The following is a 16,796-nucleotide window of genomic DNA, read 5'->3' on the forward strand; positions in this document are numbered from 1 at the left end:
AGCAAGGGTAGGCAGATCTCTGTGTTCCAGGCCAGCCTGGTCTATAGAGTTCCAGGACAGCCAGGCCTACACAGAGAAATCCTTTCTCGAAAAACAAGATTCCTTGGTTGGGTCATGTGTGTCTTCCTCTATTGTTTTCGTCTTACTTTTTGTTGGTGTGTGCGTGCGTGCGTGCGTGCGTGCGAGCGTGTGCGTGTGTGTCTGTCTGTCTGTCTGTCTTCCTCTATCGCTCTCCATCTTACTTTTTGACCTAGAGCTCACTGATTTGAACTAACCAGGATAGCCAGCTAGCCTCAAGGATCCTTGGGTCTCTGCCTACCCTGCTCTGAGAATACAGGTTCTGTTGATGTGTGACGCTGACCAGAGTCTTTCACCTTTGAGCCAAACGCTCCTCCCTAAACATTACCCACTTTATTAACATAAACAGTTCCACCAGCTGCTTAGAAAATTCAAGGAAAAAAAATGCTTATTTATATATGTCTTCATAGCTTTCTTTTAAAACTCTAAATACCTGGGTTTCTCTCAGAATCGGGGGGAACATGGAGAAAGTCTGGAAACCCCACTTAACAATTGCTTTATTACAGAAGGAAAGGGAGCACCAGACATCGCAAGTCTTTCGCATTACAAAGACAATTGAAATAAACACTGGCTCCGCTCTTAAAGCCTTGGTAAAATTAAAGAAAATTGTTTCATGGAGTTTTTCATTGGTTATTTTAAGTCTTAAAATATATGTACCTTTAAGATAGGTGGGAAAGGACAAGAAATAAGGATTGGCTGTAAGCCAGGGGAGGAGAACTTGCCCTTCACACACAGCCTTCTGAATCTCTCCGTAGCATGGACAGAAACAGATCACAGAAACGACAGTGTGAACTGTTTCATGCTTCCTTAGCCCTCAGAGCAAGTGGTAGACTTCCTCTGGCCTCCAGCGGCTGCTTGTCTTGATGAGGTTGTTACAGGAAGAGCCCTCCCCACCCCGCAAGATCCCAGACATCAAATCAGCACTGCATGACAGCCTACCAGTCAAACATGACAAAGCAGACAAAAAAAAAAAAAAAAAAAAAAAAAGCCCAGTACCAAGGATCAAAGGCACTAGTGAGAAAAGCACTAGTGAGTAAAGCACTAGTTTGCAGGGTGACCACGCATACCCAAGTTTCCCAGAAAAAGCATAAAACATGGTTGCCTAAAAGCCAGATGGAATGGTGCAACACTATTAATCCCAGCACTTGGGAGACAGAGGCAGACAGATCTCCCAGGTCAAGGGAGTGCGTTCCAGGCCAGCCAAGCGCTACATAGTGAAACCCCGTCTCAAAACGAAACAAAACAAAAACCACCTTGCTTGGATAAAGTTGGCAGGAGGAAACCATTCTGCTTGCCAAGTGTTCAGAAAAGGAACGGTGTGAGTAGATTGTTAGATTTAATCTAATTACAAAGTCTGGTGGACACCTGGTACAGTTCTGGACTGTGGCTTTTCCAACTTGATGTTTTCAGTTGGAGAACTGAGGCTCTCCTTTTGATTCCCCAGGTAAAAAGGGATCACTCTGGAGTTCAAAGGACAGAACTCTTGCCTGGTGACCGGGAAAACCTGGCCATTCAGACCCGGGGTGGTCCAGAAAAGCATGAAGTAACTGGCTGGGTGCTGGTAAGTACCAGAGCTGGCAACGGTTCCCTTCTCAGGAGTGAACACCAGGGGCATGGCAAAGGTTCCTGATCGCCTGCCTGGAATTATTTTTCTCCCATTTCTTTGAAGCAGCCCTGGTGTGGTACTGCAGATACAGCTATGGGAACTAACGGGAGAGCTGGAGTTACTTTATTTAAAAATAAATAAATAAATAAGAGAATTCTGCTCGCCTAAGCTCAAAGCAGAATTCTTAACACAGAGCTAAATGACTCAAGCATTAATTATCGTTATTATTGCTGAACAAGTATGTGCTTTTGCTTGACCTCTGATTCTGTAATTGATCACAGCACCTAGCAAGGCTCCCCCTCCAGCATGGATGTGCACCTACCCAAATTTTAACATTCACATTGTGATCAAAAGATATCCATGCTGTCGGAATATGTCGATTCAACAGGCTCGTGGCACAAGACTTCACTATTTCTCATAGCAGCTCCTCTCCCACACCCCTGCTCATCACAGGGACCCTACTAGGTGTAATGGAAGCCACTAGAAAAGTGAGACCTCCACTGAGAACCAAAGAGCCTTTCTCTTTCACAGGTATCTCCTCTAAGTAAGGAAGACACTGGAGAATACGAGTGCCACGCGTCCAATTCCCAAGGACAGGCTTCAGCGTCGGCCAAAATTACAGTGGTTGATGCCATACACGAAATACCAGTGAAAAAAGGTATGCAAGCCATCGCGCACTACTTAAAAACGAGTAGTGTTTTAATAATCAAGTAGCATGTACATCTATTAATACCATTCTGAAAAGCATGAAGTTCAGAAAAGTGTGAAGCCTGTTATTATAGCCAGATCACATTCCTCAAGAGAACACGTGGATGGATGACTGAGGGCTACCAGGACTTAGCTTTCACCTCATCTCGAGGATTCCTGTAACTTCTATGTGTCATTTCCCCTTTGTGCAGTGACTATTATATTCATCATTTAAAAGGAAGTGACCATGGTGTCAATCGGTCCTTTTCTTTGAGCTTTAAAAAAAAAAAAAAAAGCTATACAGGCATTGCTCTTCCAGGGGAACGGAGTTCAGTTTCCAGCATCCATGTGGGGCAGGTCACAACTGCCTGTAACTCCAGCTCCAGGGGCTCCTGTGGGCTCTTCTGGCCTCCACAGGCAGCCACATACTCACGGCATACGGTCACATAAAGCACACATATACATAATAAAAATAAATTCTAAAAGAAACCAGCTAGAGAAAGAGAACAGGTTGGCAAATATTCAACTCTGTCCTACTCTTCCAAAGAACCCATCCTACAGTGTCACAGCAGGGCTGCCTTACGTGTAGTTAGTGCTATTGGAGTGACGTCTGACCAGACACTCTCTCAGACCAAGAGCAAAGTTTCCTGTCAGCATGTGTTAGGTCCTTTCACTGGGCAGACCACTCAGCTGTGCCAGGAAAGGCATTATCAAGTAAATGTGTATTTGATCAGCAATTCCTCCTTTCTACCAAGACGTGTGGTAAATCCAGGCAGTGGAGCTCCCCAGAGCTGGGTCCCATGTCCGAGTCTGCACTGGAGCAGCACTCTTCTCCTTAAGCTCTGAATGAAAGCTGGACTGCAAGGTTGCTTAGCTTCTCTGGAGCTCAACTTGCAAAATATGCCGGTCCAAGTTTATGGGAAAGCTCCCCTTTTCACACCTGAACACTGGCAGCATTGACTCTCATCCTTAGAACTGCATAGCTCACCCCCACGGGGCACTCCAGCATATCATGTAGGTAACTACTCATACATCCTTCACCCCCATGTTTCTGTCATCCCCCCACCACCTCACCTTTCAATGTGTATGAGCGGTTTACTTGCACACGTCTGCACCACATGCATGTAGTGCCCTCAGAGGCCAGAAGAGGGAATCAGATCCCTTAGGACTGGAGTTACAGGGGAGAGCTGCCATGTGGGTGCTGGGCCTCAAACCCGACTCCTCTTAAAAGCAGCCAGTGAGCTTAACTGCAGAGCTACTCTCTGGGCCCTGTTTGTTTTCTTGAAAGGATGAAGTCTCGGGAACATGCCCATAATCCCAGCATTTGGGAGGCTGAGGCAGGCAAGTTGCGAGTTCAAGATTAACCTGGGCTACATAGTGAGAAACTTTCTTAGAAAAAAGAGACAAGGGATGAGAGAGCAGATGGAGGTCTTCCTAGGTTGCCCAGGCCTTTAACCCCTGGGCTTAACCAATCCTCCTGTCCCAGCCTGAACGCTGGTCTATAAGCTCATTACCATGCCCCCCTGTTAGCCACATGATTTATCATTCTCACTGATTAGAAGCTGACAGTATGCCGTACCATGAGCGTATGTGTGACTAATTTTTATTTTTCTTCTGAAACAGGTGAAGGTGCTCAGCTATAAACCTGCGAATACATTAGCCTCTGTAGCTGACGCGCTCTCAGACAGCTGACAGCTGTAACCCCACTCCTGCCTGACATATTCCTTTGAACCTAACACACTAACACTTTATTACAGCCAGCTGATTTTACAGAGAAATCAAAGATAACACATAAGACTATCTACAAAAGTTTATTGTTTATTTACAGAAAAAGCATGCAGAGCTTTAAACAAAACAAATAAAATTCTTATTACAACAGGAAATTTTGTCATTTTTTTTTTTAAAAACGACAGTCACCGAAACAAGATACTGCTGCTCACAGTATCGGACCATGAACTTCTGACCACTAAACACTCATCATCCGTGGTGCGATGCTCATGGACATGAGCTCCTGGAACAACAGCTTGCACGCATACGGCATTCGCACCAAGGAGATCTGCAGAGAGGAGAGGCAGAGTGATAAGCAGACTCGCAACAAAGGCTCCCCTTCCTCCTCCAGAAAGGCTAAGGCTTTGGCACTCCTGGTGGACGAGTGAGCTGTGAGCACTTGTCCTAGGCTCTCCTCGGCAGGCTCTAACCAAGCAGGCTTTGTCTGCTCCTCCTTTCTGCTAACACAGCCAATATTCATCTAACCGACACATTTCAAGTGAAGCTTAAGAAACTCTTGGTTGGCTGGAGAGATGGCTCGATGGTTAAGAGCACTGGCTGCCCTTCCAGCACTGGCTGAGCTTGATTCCCAGCACCCACATAGCAGCTCATAACCATCTGTAACCTCCACCCGATAACCCGACCTCTGTGGGTATTGCAAACACATAATGCACTGACACACATACAGGCAAAATAACCATAAGCATTATTTAAAAACAAAGTTTAGATTCCTTACTATTTCGGAGATGAATAGCTTTGTGAAATTGCTTTTAAGCTTGATTTAGAAAAGTCAAACTATCTTTCTTTGTCAAACTAGTATCTTGGAGACCTGCTATCACAACTGAAAATCCCAGCCTATTCCACTACACTAAATCTGCCATGACTACTGCCTAAGAACATCATGTAGGATTAAGTGTGCACACACCTGGGTCTTATTGCGGCATCCCCTGCATTCGTATGTGTGAGTCCTGGTGTTAGCAATTGCCATTATTCCACAAAGATTACAAACGTGAACCTGATACGGATCTGATGCTTCAAACAGCCTTTCTCTTAAGAACTGTGCTGCACCATGTGCGATCTGACAGTCTCGCTCCATTTCTCCAAAGCGCAGGCCACCATCACTGTTGATAAGAAAACAAGCTTATTTGTACTCATTTATTTTGAGTATATGTCAATGCCAGACACGCACATGTGTAGCGGTCAGAGGACAGATTGCAGGAGTCTGTTCTCTTCTGAGAATTGAACCCATAGCTAGGCTTAGCAGCAGCACCTTTACCCACTGAGCCACGTCACTGGCCCTGAACCCATCCCATCTTTTCTTACAAACAGCACTCTGACGAATGACAAGAGCAGCAGTAGTGCAGTAGTGCACAACTAGGTCCTGACTTTTATGCCCTAGCGATCTCTAACCTGGTGAGGAGGGGAAAAGCCAAGCAAGCCTTTAGTGTACTTCAGAAGGTCTCCAAATGAAGTAGACAGAAAACATAGCATATGCGTTTCCTCATCAAATACACTGTGGTACAAAGACTCACTGTACCATCATTTAATGAGTTCAGTCCTATACGTGAACGTGCATTTAAGAGGTCAATCTCAATAGAATACCCTCTCAATAGGGGATCCCCAGCCATGGAGCCTGAGGGGAAGAGTGCACAGTGACACACAATGGAACAGGTGAGTGGGACAGGTTTCCCAGGGGAGGCCATGCATTGAGATGGCCACACAAGAGGGATGTTGGCCTCCATAACGTAGCACATGCATTTGTGCACACAAGCATTACTGAGTAAAGCCAATGGCTTATACTGTTATTACAACAAAAGGCTCACTATTCAGCCTTATACAATACTACATAATGAGTAAGGGCTACAAGGTAAGGAGCTGAAGTCACAGCCTTAGAGGTCGGTCTAGCCAACAACAGACAGACAGGTAAGAACTAGGCTCTCATCCATCTGTACTCTAACTCATCAAGGCCTTCCAGTGACTAGCAGCTATGAGACGTGAAAAGGAAGGCTACAGATGGTACAAGTCACACGTGGGTCACTGGGCGCCAACAAGGGACCAAACGGTAGCTCTGAAAGTGTAGTAAGTGCTTTTAGCCACTGACCCTTCTCTGAGCCCTGATTTGTTTCCAGTGTGCTCATGCTTACGACAGAGGTTGTCAAGTTACAGCCTGTGGGTGTCAGGAAGACCAAGCTACACTTATAATACAGCGATACTCCTCCTTCTGTCACTGTGCTGGCACCCACACTGACTGTAAGAAAGCAAATAAAACTATCCTTAGGCAAATAAATGCAGGCAGAGGAACCAAGCTCCATAAGCAGTGACAGTTCCCCTTCCATGGAGAAGACCAGTTTTACTCCAGCAATAACACCAATTATGTTGATTCAAACTTTGTTACAGAACAAAGAAATGAAAGGAACTGAACAAAGTCAACCTTTTACTCCAAGGAAAACAATTAAGGATGTACTACAAATGATTAGAAATTTGAACTTCTGAGCAAAAATTAGAATTTTACAAAATTACCTGCTACTTCACACCCCAAGTCTTCCTATACCTAAGTGTTTTCCTAAGAGCATCAGTAGAGAGAGAACAAGTGTGGGTTTTTTTCTTTTGTGTGGAATAGAATTTAACATTGGAAAAATCTGTATAATTCAGTGAGTCTGTATTTCCTAAATGATTAATTGTGATGCTGTACAGATGTGCATTCGACACACAATTTGGCAGAGGGAACAAGCCTGAACTAGGACCTTGCACATTAGCCAAGTACTCTACCATTAACGGGCATCCAAGTAAGGCAGTGATTTTAATGTAGCAAATTCACTGATGAGGCTTTCAACTTCTCATTACAAGTAGCGTAAAATAATGAAAAGGCTAACCCATTCTTAGTCTGGCTACTCTCTGGCCCCGGTGGTCTCACCACCTCCATGACCTCCAAGCACCCACGCTATCGCCTCAGGGCACCAGGAGGCCTGGCCTGCTCTCATCTGGGCAGGCTCTCTGACTCAGGGCTCCAAAATCTCTCCACCCAATTCAGTTCCCACTCTCCACCAACTAAGTTCCCATGGCGTGGCTGGCTGGGGTGCCCCGCCACCGTATCTTTCTCTGGAACTCAGGTGAGTCACAATATGAAGGAAAATACCACACAATCTTAGTTTAGAATCCACGGGTAACACAATTGTTGGGTGCAACAACTAACATCCTAATTTGTACACCATTTTAAATTAAATCCTCTGGTGGCAAATCCTGACAGATCCGCAATCTAAACCGGGGCCTCTTGTCTGCTACACCTTGTCTTCTCAGCTCTCCCCGTCCAAATGCACTAGACTTGGAGAGATGGTGGCTCAACAGTCAAGACCATGTGCTGCCTTGCAGAGGACCTGAGCTCAGTCCCCTGCATCCACTCACAGCTCGGAACTGCTTGTAACTCCAGTTCCAAAGGAGCCCACACCCTCTTCTGGCCTCTGCTATCACCAACGTGCAAGACAGTGCACACAAATATATGCAGACAAAACTCCCATACACTTTTAAAGTAATTAAAAAAAGAGAGAGAGAGGGAGTAGGAGGGAGGGAGGGAGGGAGGGAAGGAGGGAGGGAGGGAAAGGAAGGAGAAAGGGGGGAGGGGAAGAGAGAAAGAGAGACAGAGACAAAAGAGAGACAAAGAAATGTTTAGCTGGCCTCATGCCAGTATTCACACCATTTGAGAGGCTGGGGCAATGCCAAAAGTTGAAGGACATTCTAAACTACAGAATCTTTTATTCAGTCTCTCTCTCTCTCTCTCTCTCTCTCTCTCTCTCTCTCTCTCTCTCTCTCTCTCTTCTCCTCCCTGCCTGCCTCCCTCCCTTCATAGAGAGAAAATAGGAAAAAGAAAAAGGAAATTACAAATTCTCAAGCACAGTGTACAGTGGTGCAGGCTTATAAGTGAGGCCTGCAGTGTGAGCCTCCTGTAGGAGGCTGAGGCAGGAGGTTACCATGAATTCAGAGTCAACCTGGCCTTCATAGTGAATACCAGGTCATCCGGATTATATAAAAACATACTGTCACAGGGTCAAAAAATACTGGCTCAAAAATAAATGAAAATAAAGATTTAGAAAGGACAAAAACTAGAGTAGCTCTTCATTTTAGTATAGCAACAAAAAAACACCATTCTTCTCTTTTCCAACTGTATCTGTCTATGTGACATCAGAGCTCTCTCAAACACTTTAAACACCCGAGCTCCCTCAAATACAATACTGAGCTAATGAGCTGGTTCAGTGGGTAAAGGTTCTTGCCAGGACCTACGTGGCGAACGGAGAGAAGCAAATTCCTACAAGTCGTATCCTAACCTCCACACTCACACCATGTCACCTCACACAGTAGACAAAGGTAATAAAAACATTCTCCTCAAACACAACATTGATCCTGTGTGGTGGCACACACCAATAATTCCCAATAATTCCAACTGTGTGGAGGTGGAGGCAAGGCACAGCTGTGTAACAAGAGTCTATCCTGTGCTATTATGAGACTCTATGGGAAGAAAGAGTGAGATGAGGAAGAGAGGAAGGGAGGTGGAGAGAGAGGAAGGGAAAGGCAAAATATTGCAATGGAATTAATTCAGAAGTAGAAGAGTCCAGGTGCCTTCTAGCTCACAAAAGAAATTTGCAAAAACTGTAAGCCAATGAATGTCACCTTTATCACTAAGCTTACTTAGAAATATACCGACTTTTCATTAAGCATGTACTAATACGTAATGGTTTTGCCTCTGCTTTTAAATCAGTATTTTAGATTTCAGTCTAATCTCTGCTGTCATGAAAAGCATAGCTCACATGAAGAAAGGTTCTCTGAGGGTCCAGAGATCAGAGGTGATAGCCACTCTTGCATAGTTATATCCAAAGGAAACTGCACGACCACTGGATCTGGTGAACACAGCAGAAACAAGGTGGGGTCTGGCTCACTGGAAGAGCAGTTGCCTAGAATGTTCACAGCCCTGACTTTAAGGGAGAAACTGTTCAAGTGAGGATCAGGAACACAGGCAGTCATCACACCACTGCCTCTACTTACACGTGCTTTACGCTTTCAAGTGAATGGCTAGTTAAACAGAACACAAACGCCACAGCTGCAGCTCCCTTACCGCGATCTGCCCTCCATGGGCTGTCTGTTAAGAATCTGAATGGGCCCCCGAGCACGAGAATGAATTTTGTCATCCACCATATGCTTCAAACGCTGGTAGTAAGTGGGGCCAATAAAAATCTGCGATGTGATTTTGCGACCAGTGAATCCATTGTAGAGCACCTGAAAACAGAGATTTTGTCACACATGACTAAAAATGTAACAAGCTCAGAAACGCATGTGCACTTGCTCTGTACTGCTATTTACACTAAAATCAACCCAGCTTACAATGAGACAGCACTTACCTGGGATGACAGGGGAGACTAGAAGGGACTTTCAGGGTAGAAAAGCATTCTGGGTGATTTCGTTTCTCAGTGTAGGTGCTAGACTCAGTGTGTTTACTTTGTGGAACTTCATCATGCTGTATGCTTATGACTTGCACAACTGAATGGCTTTTTTTTTTTTAAAGATTTATTTATTTATTCCATGTATGTGAGTGCACTGTCACTGCCTTCAGACACACCAGAAGAGAGCATCAGATCCCATTACAGATGGTTGTGAGCCACCATGTGGTGCTGGGAATTGAACTCAGGTCCTTAGGAAGAGCAGTCAGTGCTCTTAACCACTGAGCCATCTCTCCAGCCCGGCTTTCTTGTATATATAAAGTACACCACACAGAACATGGTTGTTACATACAGGTCAGAATGTGCTCTTGTGATAGCAACTATACCTCATTTCCTCTGAGATGGTAGCCGTAGTCAGATAAAAGATTAGAAATCTTCTGCACATTGACAGCATCATTAAACGGAGTAGCATCACCAATTTCACCCTTGTTCGCAGAGACCTTTAGAATGAAAGCAAGTGTGAGAGAAGTCACACATCAATAAAGATATACCCGATTTAAAAATGTTTCCTATAAAAGGCAAGATTTTGAAATTAAAAATGGTTATAAAAGTTGTGTGATACTGATATGCATTTTTTAAATGTTTCACCTAAGATCCTTGTAACAAAGTAATTGCCTAAAAAGAGAGGCTAAAATGCTCTCCAATAGAAGTCTGTCCATGGGACACTATTCTACTTTAACAAGACACCCAAATCCAGAAAACTTACCCTGAAAGATAAAACACAGCTGATACCAAAATTTAACATTTCCTAAAGCCATACTAAACCAACTGTCTGAATTAACTTATCTGTAGAAAAAAGCTGCTGCTATAACCACAAATATACACAAAGGCTGTATGTGCTGTATCTTACAAATAAATTGGTCTTGAGCCCCAATGGTACAATTGGCTAGCACAAGTTACTCAGGCAAAAATTCTTTCTTGGCAATTTTGTGTGTGTGCAAACATGTGTGCTGGTATATGTATATATGTAAGGGAGGAATACACATCCGTGTAGAAGCCAGAAGAGGGCATCAGGTTGCTGGTTAATTTGTCAACCAGAAACAAGTGAGAGGCATCCAGGAAGCAGGAGCTGAGCTGAGGAGCTGCCAGTGGACTGCTCTGTGAGGACCTGTCCTGATTAGCGTAGGTATACTAATGAGGGCTCAGTGCACTAGAGGGCTACCATCCATGAGCAGGTGGGGTCCTGGGACAACCAGACAACAAACCGGGCAAGCCCCGGGCACCGGGATCCTGCATGGCCTGTTTCAGTTCCTGCCTTGAGTTCCTGCCCTGACTTCCCTTCACGACAGGTAAGACTGTAAGCCGTGGGATGAAATAAACCCTTTCTTCCCTATGTTGTTCTATCACAGCAACAATCAAAAGCTAGTGCATTAGGTTTCTTGGTCCATCGTCCTCATACCGCCTGAGACAGGTCTCTCCTCCCTGAACCTGGAGCTGGGCCAAGCACAGTGACTCTTCTGTCTCATACATCAACGCACTGGGTTACAGCCTCTTCTCACACACACTCTTTGTATGTTTACATTCATTTACGCAGAGATCGGAAGTCAGCGTGCAGCATCACTCCTGTCCTTGCAGCATGGGGATCAGGTCTGAAGTCAGGCAGCAGGCTTGCTAACATTTTCCCAGCCCCAGGTATTACGACCCTTTAATGAATAAACAGGTCATCACGCTTGCACAGAAATCCCCCTATCTACTAAGCTATCTCCCTAACCACCCAGATTGCTTAAAAATAAAAAAGGATGAAAACGTGGAATAACCAATCTGAAAGCAGGAAAATATCATATTTGCTTTTAATCAACTATCTTGGCTCAATGATCAGAGAAATGCTCACCAAAATGAAAGACACATCAACTTGGAACCTATTGTTTTTCAGGACAAAATCTTACCTTCCCTTGGAGACATTCAATCAAGTGACCAATCGTCATCCGAGAGGGGATGGCGTGGGGGTTTATGATGATGTCAGGAGTTATGCCTTCACAAGTGAACGGCATGTCCTACAAAGAAAATTGTAAAAAACTTAATAGACAAAGCTAGACAGACCTGATACTGCCCAAAGAAAAATATGAATGCCCTAATTCTTTGTCAACATGATGGGTTAACAAACACTAACATTTCAACAACAAAAAAGTTACAGGAAATTTTAATTAATCTTTCAATACAACTCTGAGTTAGGCAAGAGAAAGACTGAAGACACCTACCTCTTGTCTATACTGAATACCACAAGTACCCTTCTGACCATGTCGACTAGCAAATTTGTCTCCGATCTGCGGAATTCTAACAGAGCGTACCTGGTTTCACATAAAAATGGGTTAGAAACTGAAATGCAATTATTTTCTAAAATGATCTACATGAATTAAGCCACACTCACCCTTATTTTACAAAATTTATATCCTTCCTGGTTGAGAGTGACCATGACCTGGTCCACAATGCCTGTCTCACTGGTTCTGAGGAAGGTGCTGCAGTCCCTCTTGGTGTAGCGCCTGTTGGTGCTCTCCAGCTCATCCTCGTTCTCAGGGAGGGTGACCGTTTTGCCTATAATAACATCGTCTCCCGACACTCGGACCCCTGGCGCTATCAAGCCATCATCGTCCAACTTGTCATAAATGGCATGCCTCATGCCTGTGGAAACAGACGGGGAATTTCCTTACATGACACTGAGGAAAAATATTTAAAATGCTACTTAACTCCCCCAACACACATGAGAAACTAAATACATAACTCTGTTCCACAAATATTGTTCATTGTTGTCCTTATTCCAAACTCTGCACTCTGATATCATAGTTTATACCTGGGCATGGTAGCACATGCCCTTAATCCCAGAGCTCAGGAGGCAGAGGCACATGGATCTCTAAGAGTTTGAGGCCAGCAAAGGCTACCAATCAAAGACCTTGTCTCAAACTGGGGGTGGGGAAATAGCTCAGCAGTTAAGATCACTAGCTGCTCTTCCAGAGGACCCAGGTTTAATTCCTAGTACCCACAAGGCAGCTCATAACCATCTGTAACTCCTATCAGATGTCTTCTTCTGGCTTCCAAGGTCACTGGGCATATATACAGGCAAAATACTCATACACATAAAATAAAAATGATTTTTAAAAAAGAAAATAAATTTACTAAGAAAAACAAAAAACAAAGCAAACAAACAAACAAAAAAATGGAACCGAACAGTGGGAAGTCAGTTTCTATGGAGAGAGACAGTCCATAGTGTGTGGCCACTGTCACATGAGGAAGAATGCCTGGGTCCTACACATACATTATCCCACAGAAATCATGAACTATGCTAACCTCCCACCCTACTCCCAATACAGGGTTTCTCTGTATAGCCTGATTGTTCTAGAACTCACTCTACAGACCAGATTGGCCTTGAACTCAGAGATTAGAACTCAAAGATCCACCTGCCTCAGCTTCCCAAGTGCAGAGACTAAAGGCACATGCCACCACCACTGCCCAGCCAAGTAGTGCATTTTAATTCCACTAAACACTGACTTAGTGCTACATAGAGCCAACCAATGGGAATACAGTAAGAGAAAGAACTTAGGGAAACAGAGGACACTACACCTTCACACAATACTATTAGGAGTCCATTTTGTTCATGCCTGCCAGCTATTCCACACTGTTACTGTAACATGCCTGCCAGTCACTGACTCAGAGAAGTGACTTGGCTCAAGGACATGCTGACCACATACCCTGTTTTGTTCTGTATGAGGTCTGCTAATCTTAAAGAAATTCCACAATGCTTTATATAGAGCCCATTGAATCAAAGGTCAATATGAATTGTTACTTCTAAAAAGACTTAAGTCAGAGCTGATCACCCAGCAGCTCTTCCTGCACCTACCCTGAGATCACTGTGGTTTACATGGTTGACACTGAAGAATGCTAAGAAGCCCAAAGTTATGATTATAATACTCATGTTCTGTTATCTCAATGTCCTGAAATTCGCCTGTTCACCACCCATCCTCCATCCCCCTTACCTTCCCTCAGAGCCAGTCAGCTTGAAGGTCAGCTGACAATACTTTGCTTAGTAGGCCAACTGCTCCCTCCTTGCCCTTTAAACTCCCGTACCAGGTTTTTCCTATAAGAAGCCTGCCCTGAGAGCAGACTAGTACTGCAATTGGGCTCCTGAGTCCTTTCTGCAGCTCTTGAGCATTCAGTATCAAGGCGTGCACTCAATAAACCACTCAGTATTTGTATGCTTTCGGTGGCAATTCCTGGACCCCACGAGACGTCACTGTCTCTTACCCTGACATGTTTCACGTGTAGGCTTCTCGAACACTTCTTCTTGATCAAATCCTTTTTTAGACTCTTGTTCTTTGTATGATCGGTAGAAAACAGACCTAAAAACAGAGTTCTAAAGGTGATTCATAATTTTCTTTCAGAAAAAAGGCTTAGATTTACAGCAACGGTGTTTGGCTTAACTGATATTTGAGAGGCAATGTGAAACACAAAGCAGGCACAAGGATCACTATGTTCTAGGGTCAAGGTTCAGTTGTAAATAGGCTTTGCACATAGCATCTGATTCACACATGAGATCAGGGGGCCCTAGGTAATTAAGTCCATCCTCCTACTGACAGAAGTCCTCCTAACAGCCCAGAGCACAGCCACCCTTCATCTGCTCAAGTATGCCCATAGAGGCAGTTTTACATGAAGCTGTGACATCCACGCTTTAGTCCTAGTGCTGCTTTCTAGAATTACACAAGGAGAAAAAGTTCCCCTCTAAATCCCCGTGGTTCAAAGAACCGCCTTATGCTGCATGTTTAAGATTAATTGTGTGGTCAGTAAAAAGGAGAAGAACGGGAAGCCAAATGTGGTGGTGCACATTTGTAATCCCAGTTACTCAGAAGACTGAGGTGAAAAAGTACCACGAAGTCAAAGCCAACCTGGACTACATTGTAAGTTCAAGGCCAGCATGAACTATATAGTGAGACTGTCTCAAAAAACGAACAAGAATATAAATAAAACACATTCTAATTTTACCAGTAGTTACCTCAGACTTCTGTTTTTTAATTTCTTCCTTAGATGTTTCTGTACTATCCAGATGCAATTACACACTTGCTTACAGTAGAAAATATCACATCTACAACCCAGAAGCACAAGACTCACTGCCTGTAGCTGCATGGCCGCCAGCCAGATCTGCTTCTGGATTCGCACAGTCGAGCTTATTCTTAAAAAACTTTATAAAAAAAAAAATGCAACCCACTACATCTGTATTTCAACAAATTTGACCAAAAGCTGACCTGAAAAAGCCTCGATCCACAGCTGAACGATTCATGATAACAGAGTCTTCTTGATTATAGCCCGTGTATGATGCAATGGCCACAATTGAGTTGATTCCTACAACACATTCAAAACACACAGTAAAGAACCATCAGGGAAGCAGGGAAACCTATCCTTTCATTGAAACCCATTTTCTTCAATCATTTGTCACAAACACTTGGATGTCGTATCATGGAAATCGCTGCTGTCTACTCCTCCCTGAAGCTGTGTGTGAGGCAAATGCGCTGCTAACTTAACCTGAACCCGTCATTCCCAGGGAAGCCGTCCTTACTATCACATGAACCATGTAGCTCTGTGCCTTAAACAGAACAAGCTTTATTATTCTCATGACTCAAAGGTAAGAACATATGCCCCAAAGTGAATTAGCCTCATAATTTTTAATTTTCAATATGAAACCAACTCCACCCTGCCACTCTCTCCCCATGCCACCACAGTGTGACACCATCTTCCAGGGCACAATTAATCCTTAGTAGCTGCTGCCCTAACTACTTTAGCTGACATAAGGCTAGGTGTGGAGGCAAAGGTCTATCACCTGACACTCAGGGGAGGCAAAGGCATGAGGACCACATTAGCTCAGGAATATGAAAACAGCCTGGGCAACATAGGACCATCCCATCTTTAAACAGCATAGGGAAGGAGGAGAAGGGGGAGTGGGAGGCAGAGAAGGGGCAGGTGGGGAAGGGAGGGAACAAGAAAAAAAAGGAAGACGGTGAGCCCACACTATAGCATTTGCTGTACAAGCCTGTCAAACTAAGTCTGAGCCCAGAACCTATGTAAAATGGGAAGAACTGACTCCATAAAATTGTCATCTGATCTATATGCATGGCACGGCACCCATGCACAGTTATAACTAATAACAAGAGATTGATTTATTGTAAGGAACTATGAAGCCCAAAGTCGTATTCCCAGCACTAAGGAAGGGTAAATAGGAAAGTCAGCCTAGGGTATATAGTGAGCCAGCTTGGAGCTACAAGAAACCTTTTCTCAAAAAAAAAAAAAAAAAAAAAAAAAAAGGAAGGAGGAGAAGGAAGATTGGTAACAGAATACTACAGTAAACTAAAGCATTAGAAAACATTCTAACTGAGTACGACACTAGAAGACACAAAGACCTCACACACAGTCCGTGAATTAGAAGGATTAACCCTTGGAGATGGGTATCCTACCAAGGAAAGCTGCCAACAAAGCCCCTAGTGCCACTCTGCAGGTACAGAGAGAGCAAGCACAAGAGACCTCAGACAGCAAAAGCAGTCCTGAGCATAAAAATACTGCCTGACTTCAAATTATACTGCAGGGCCAAAGTAACAAAACAGAGGGCACATACTACAGCTACCTAATTTTTTATTCGTTTTGTTAAAAACAGAGTCCATCCTGTAAACCAGAATGATCTAGTACTCAATGTGTAAACCAGAATGATCTAGTACTCAATGTATAAACCAGAATGATCTTGTACTCAATGTGTAAACCAGAATGATCTAGTACTCGATATGTAAACCAGAATGATCTAGTACTCAATGTGTAAACCAGAATGATCTAATACTCAATGTGTAAACAGAATGATCTAGTACTCAATGTGTAAACCAGAATGATCTAGTACTCAATGTGTAAACTAGGTTGGCCTTGAACTGCGAGAGATCTGGAAGCCTCTGTATCCTGTTTGGCTAACGTCCAGCTAGCAGTAGAGAATTGATTCCTTCTCTAGCCTCTGTGGGCACTGCATGCTCGTGGTACAGATACATACACGCAGGCAAGACATTCACACACACAAAATTGGAATAAACAATTCAAGGACCTCAACATAAGACTCAGAAACTGTTACAGGAAAACTGTGGAGAGTACACTTCACCATATAAGCTTAAGTGTGGCTTTCTGAATAGGAAATCACTCAGGAAATTTGGCCAATA

General features: G+C 43.9%; 2 protein-coding genes across 2 annotated transcripts in view; one reads left to right on the plus strand and one right to left on the minus strand.

Annotated features, from left to right (window-relative positions):
- Nucleotides 1–4,254, plus strand: part of Igfbp7 (insulin-like growth factor binding protein 7) — a 60,454-nt gene extending 56,200 nt beyond the window's left edge. The window contains 3 exon segments of the mRNA NM_001013048.1: nucleotides 1,523–1,639; nucleotides 2,216–2,342; nucleotides 3,995–4,254. Of these exon segments, the coding sequence (NP_001013066.1) occupies nucleotides 1,523–1,639; nucleotides 2,216–2,342; nucleotides 3,995–4,014 (264 nt within the window). The 3' untranslated portion in view covers nucleotides 4,015–4,254.
- The window catches only part of Polr2b (RNA polymerase II subunit B), a 37,618-nt gene continuing 24,986 nt past the window's right edge, over nucleotides 4,165–16,796 (minus strand). The window contains 9 exon segments of the mRNA NM_001106002.1: nucleotides 4,165–4,427; nucleotides 5,064–5,259; nucleotides 9,243–9,403; nucleotides 9,951–10,064; nucleotides 11,511–11,618; nucleotides 11,823–11,912; nucleotides 11,993–12,243; nucleotides 13,861–13,955; nucleotides 14,856–14,952. Of these exon segments, the coding sequence (NP_001099472.1) occupies nucleotides 4,338–4,427; nucleotides 5,064–5,259; nucleotides 9,243–9,403; nucleotides 9,951–10,064; nucleotides 11,511–11,618; nucleotides 11,823–11,912; nucleotides 11,993–12,243; nucleotides 13,861–13,955; nucleotides 14,856–14,952 (1,202 nt within the window). The 3' untranslated portion in view covers nucleotides 4,165–4,337.

Source organism: Rattus norvegicus, chromosome 14 (assembly GCF_021556685.1).
Source record: "Rattus norvegicus strain SHRSP/BbbUtx chromosome 14, alternate assembly SHRSP_T2T, whole genome shotgun sequence".
Taxonomy (NCBI): domain Eukaryota; kingdom Metazoa; phylum Chordata; class Mammalia; order Rodentia; family Muridae; genus Rattus; species Rattus norvegicus.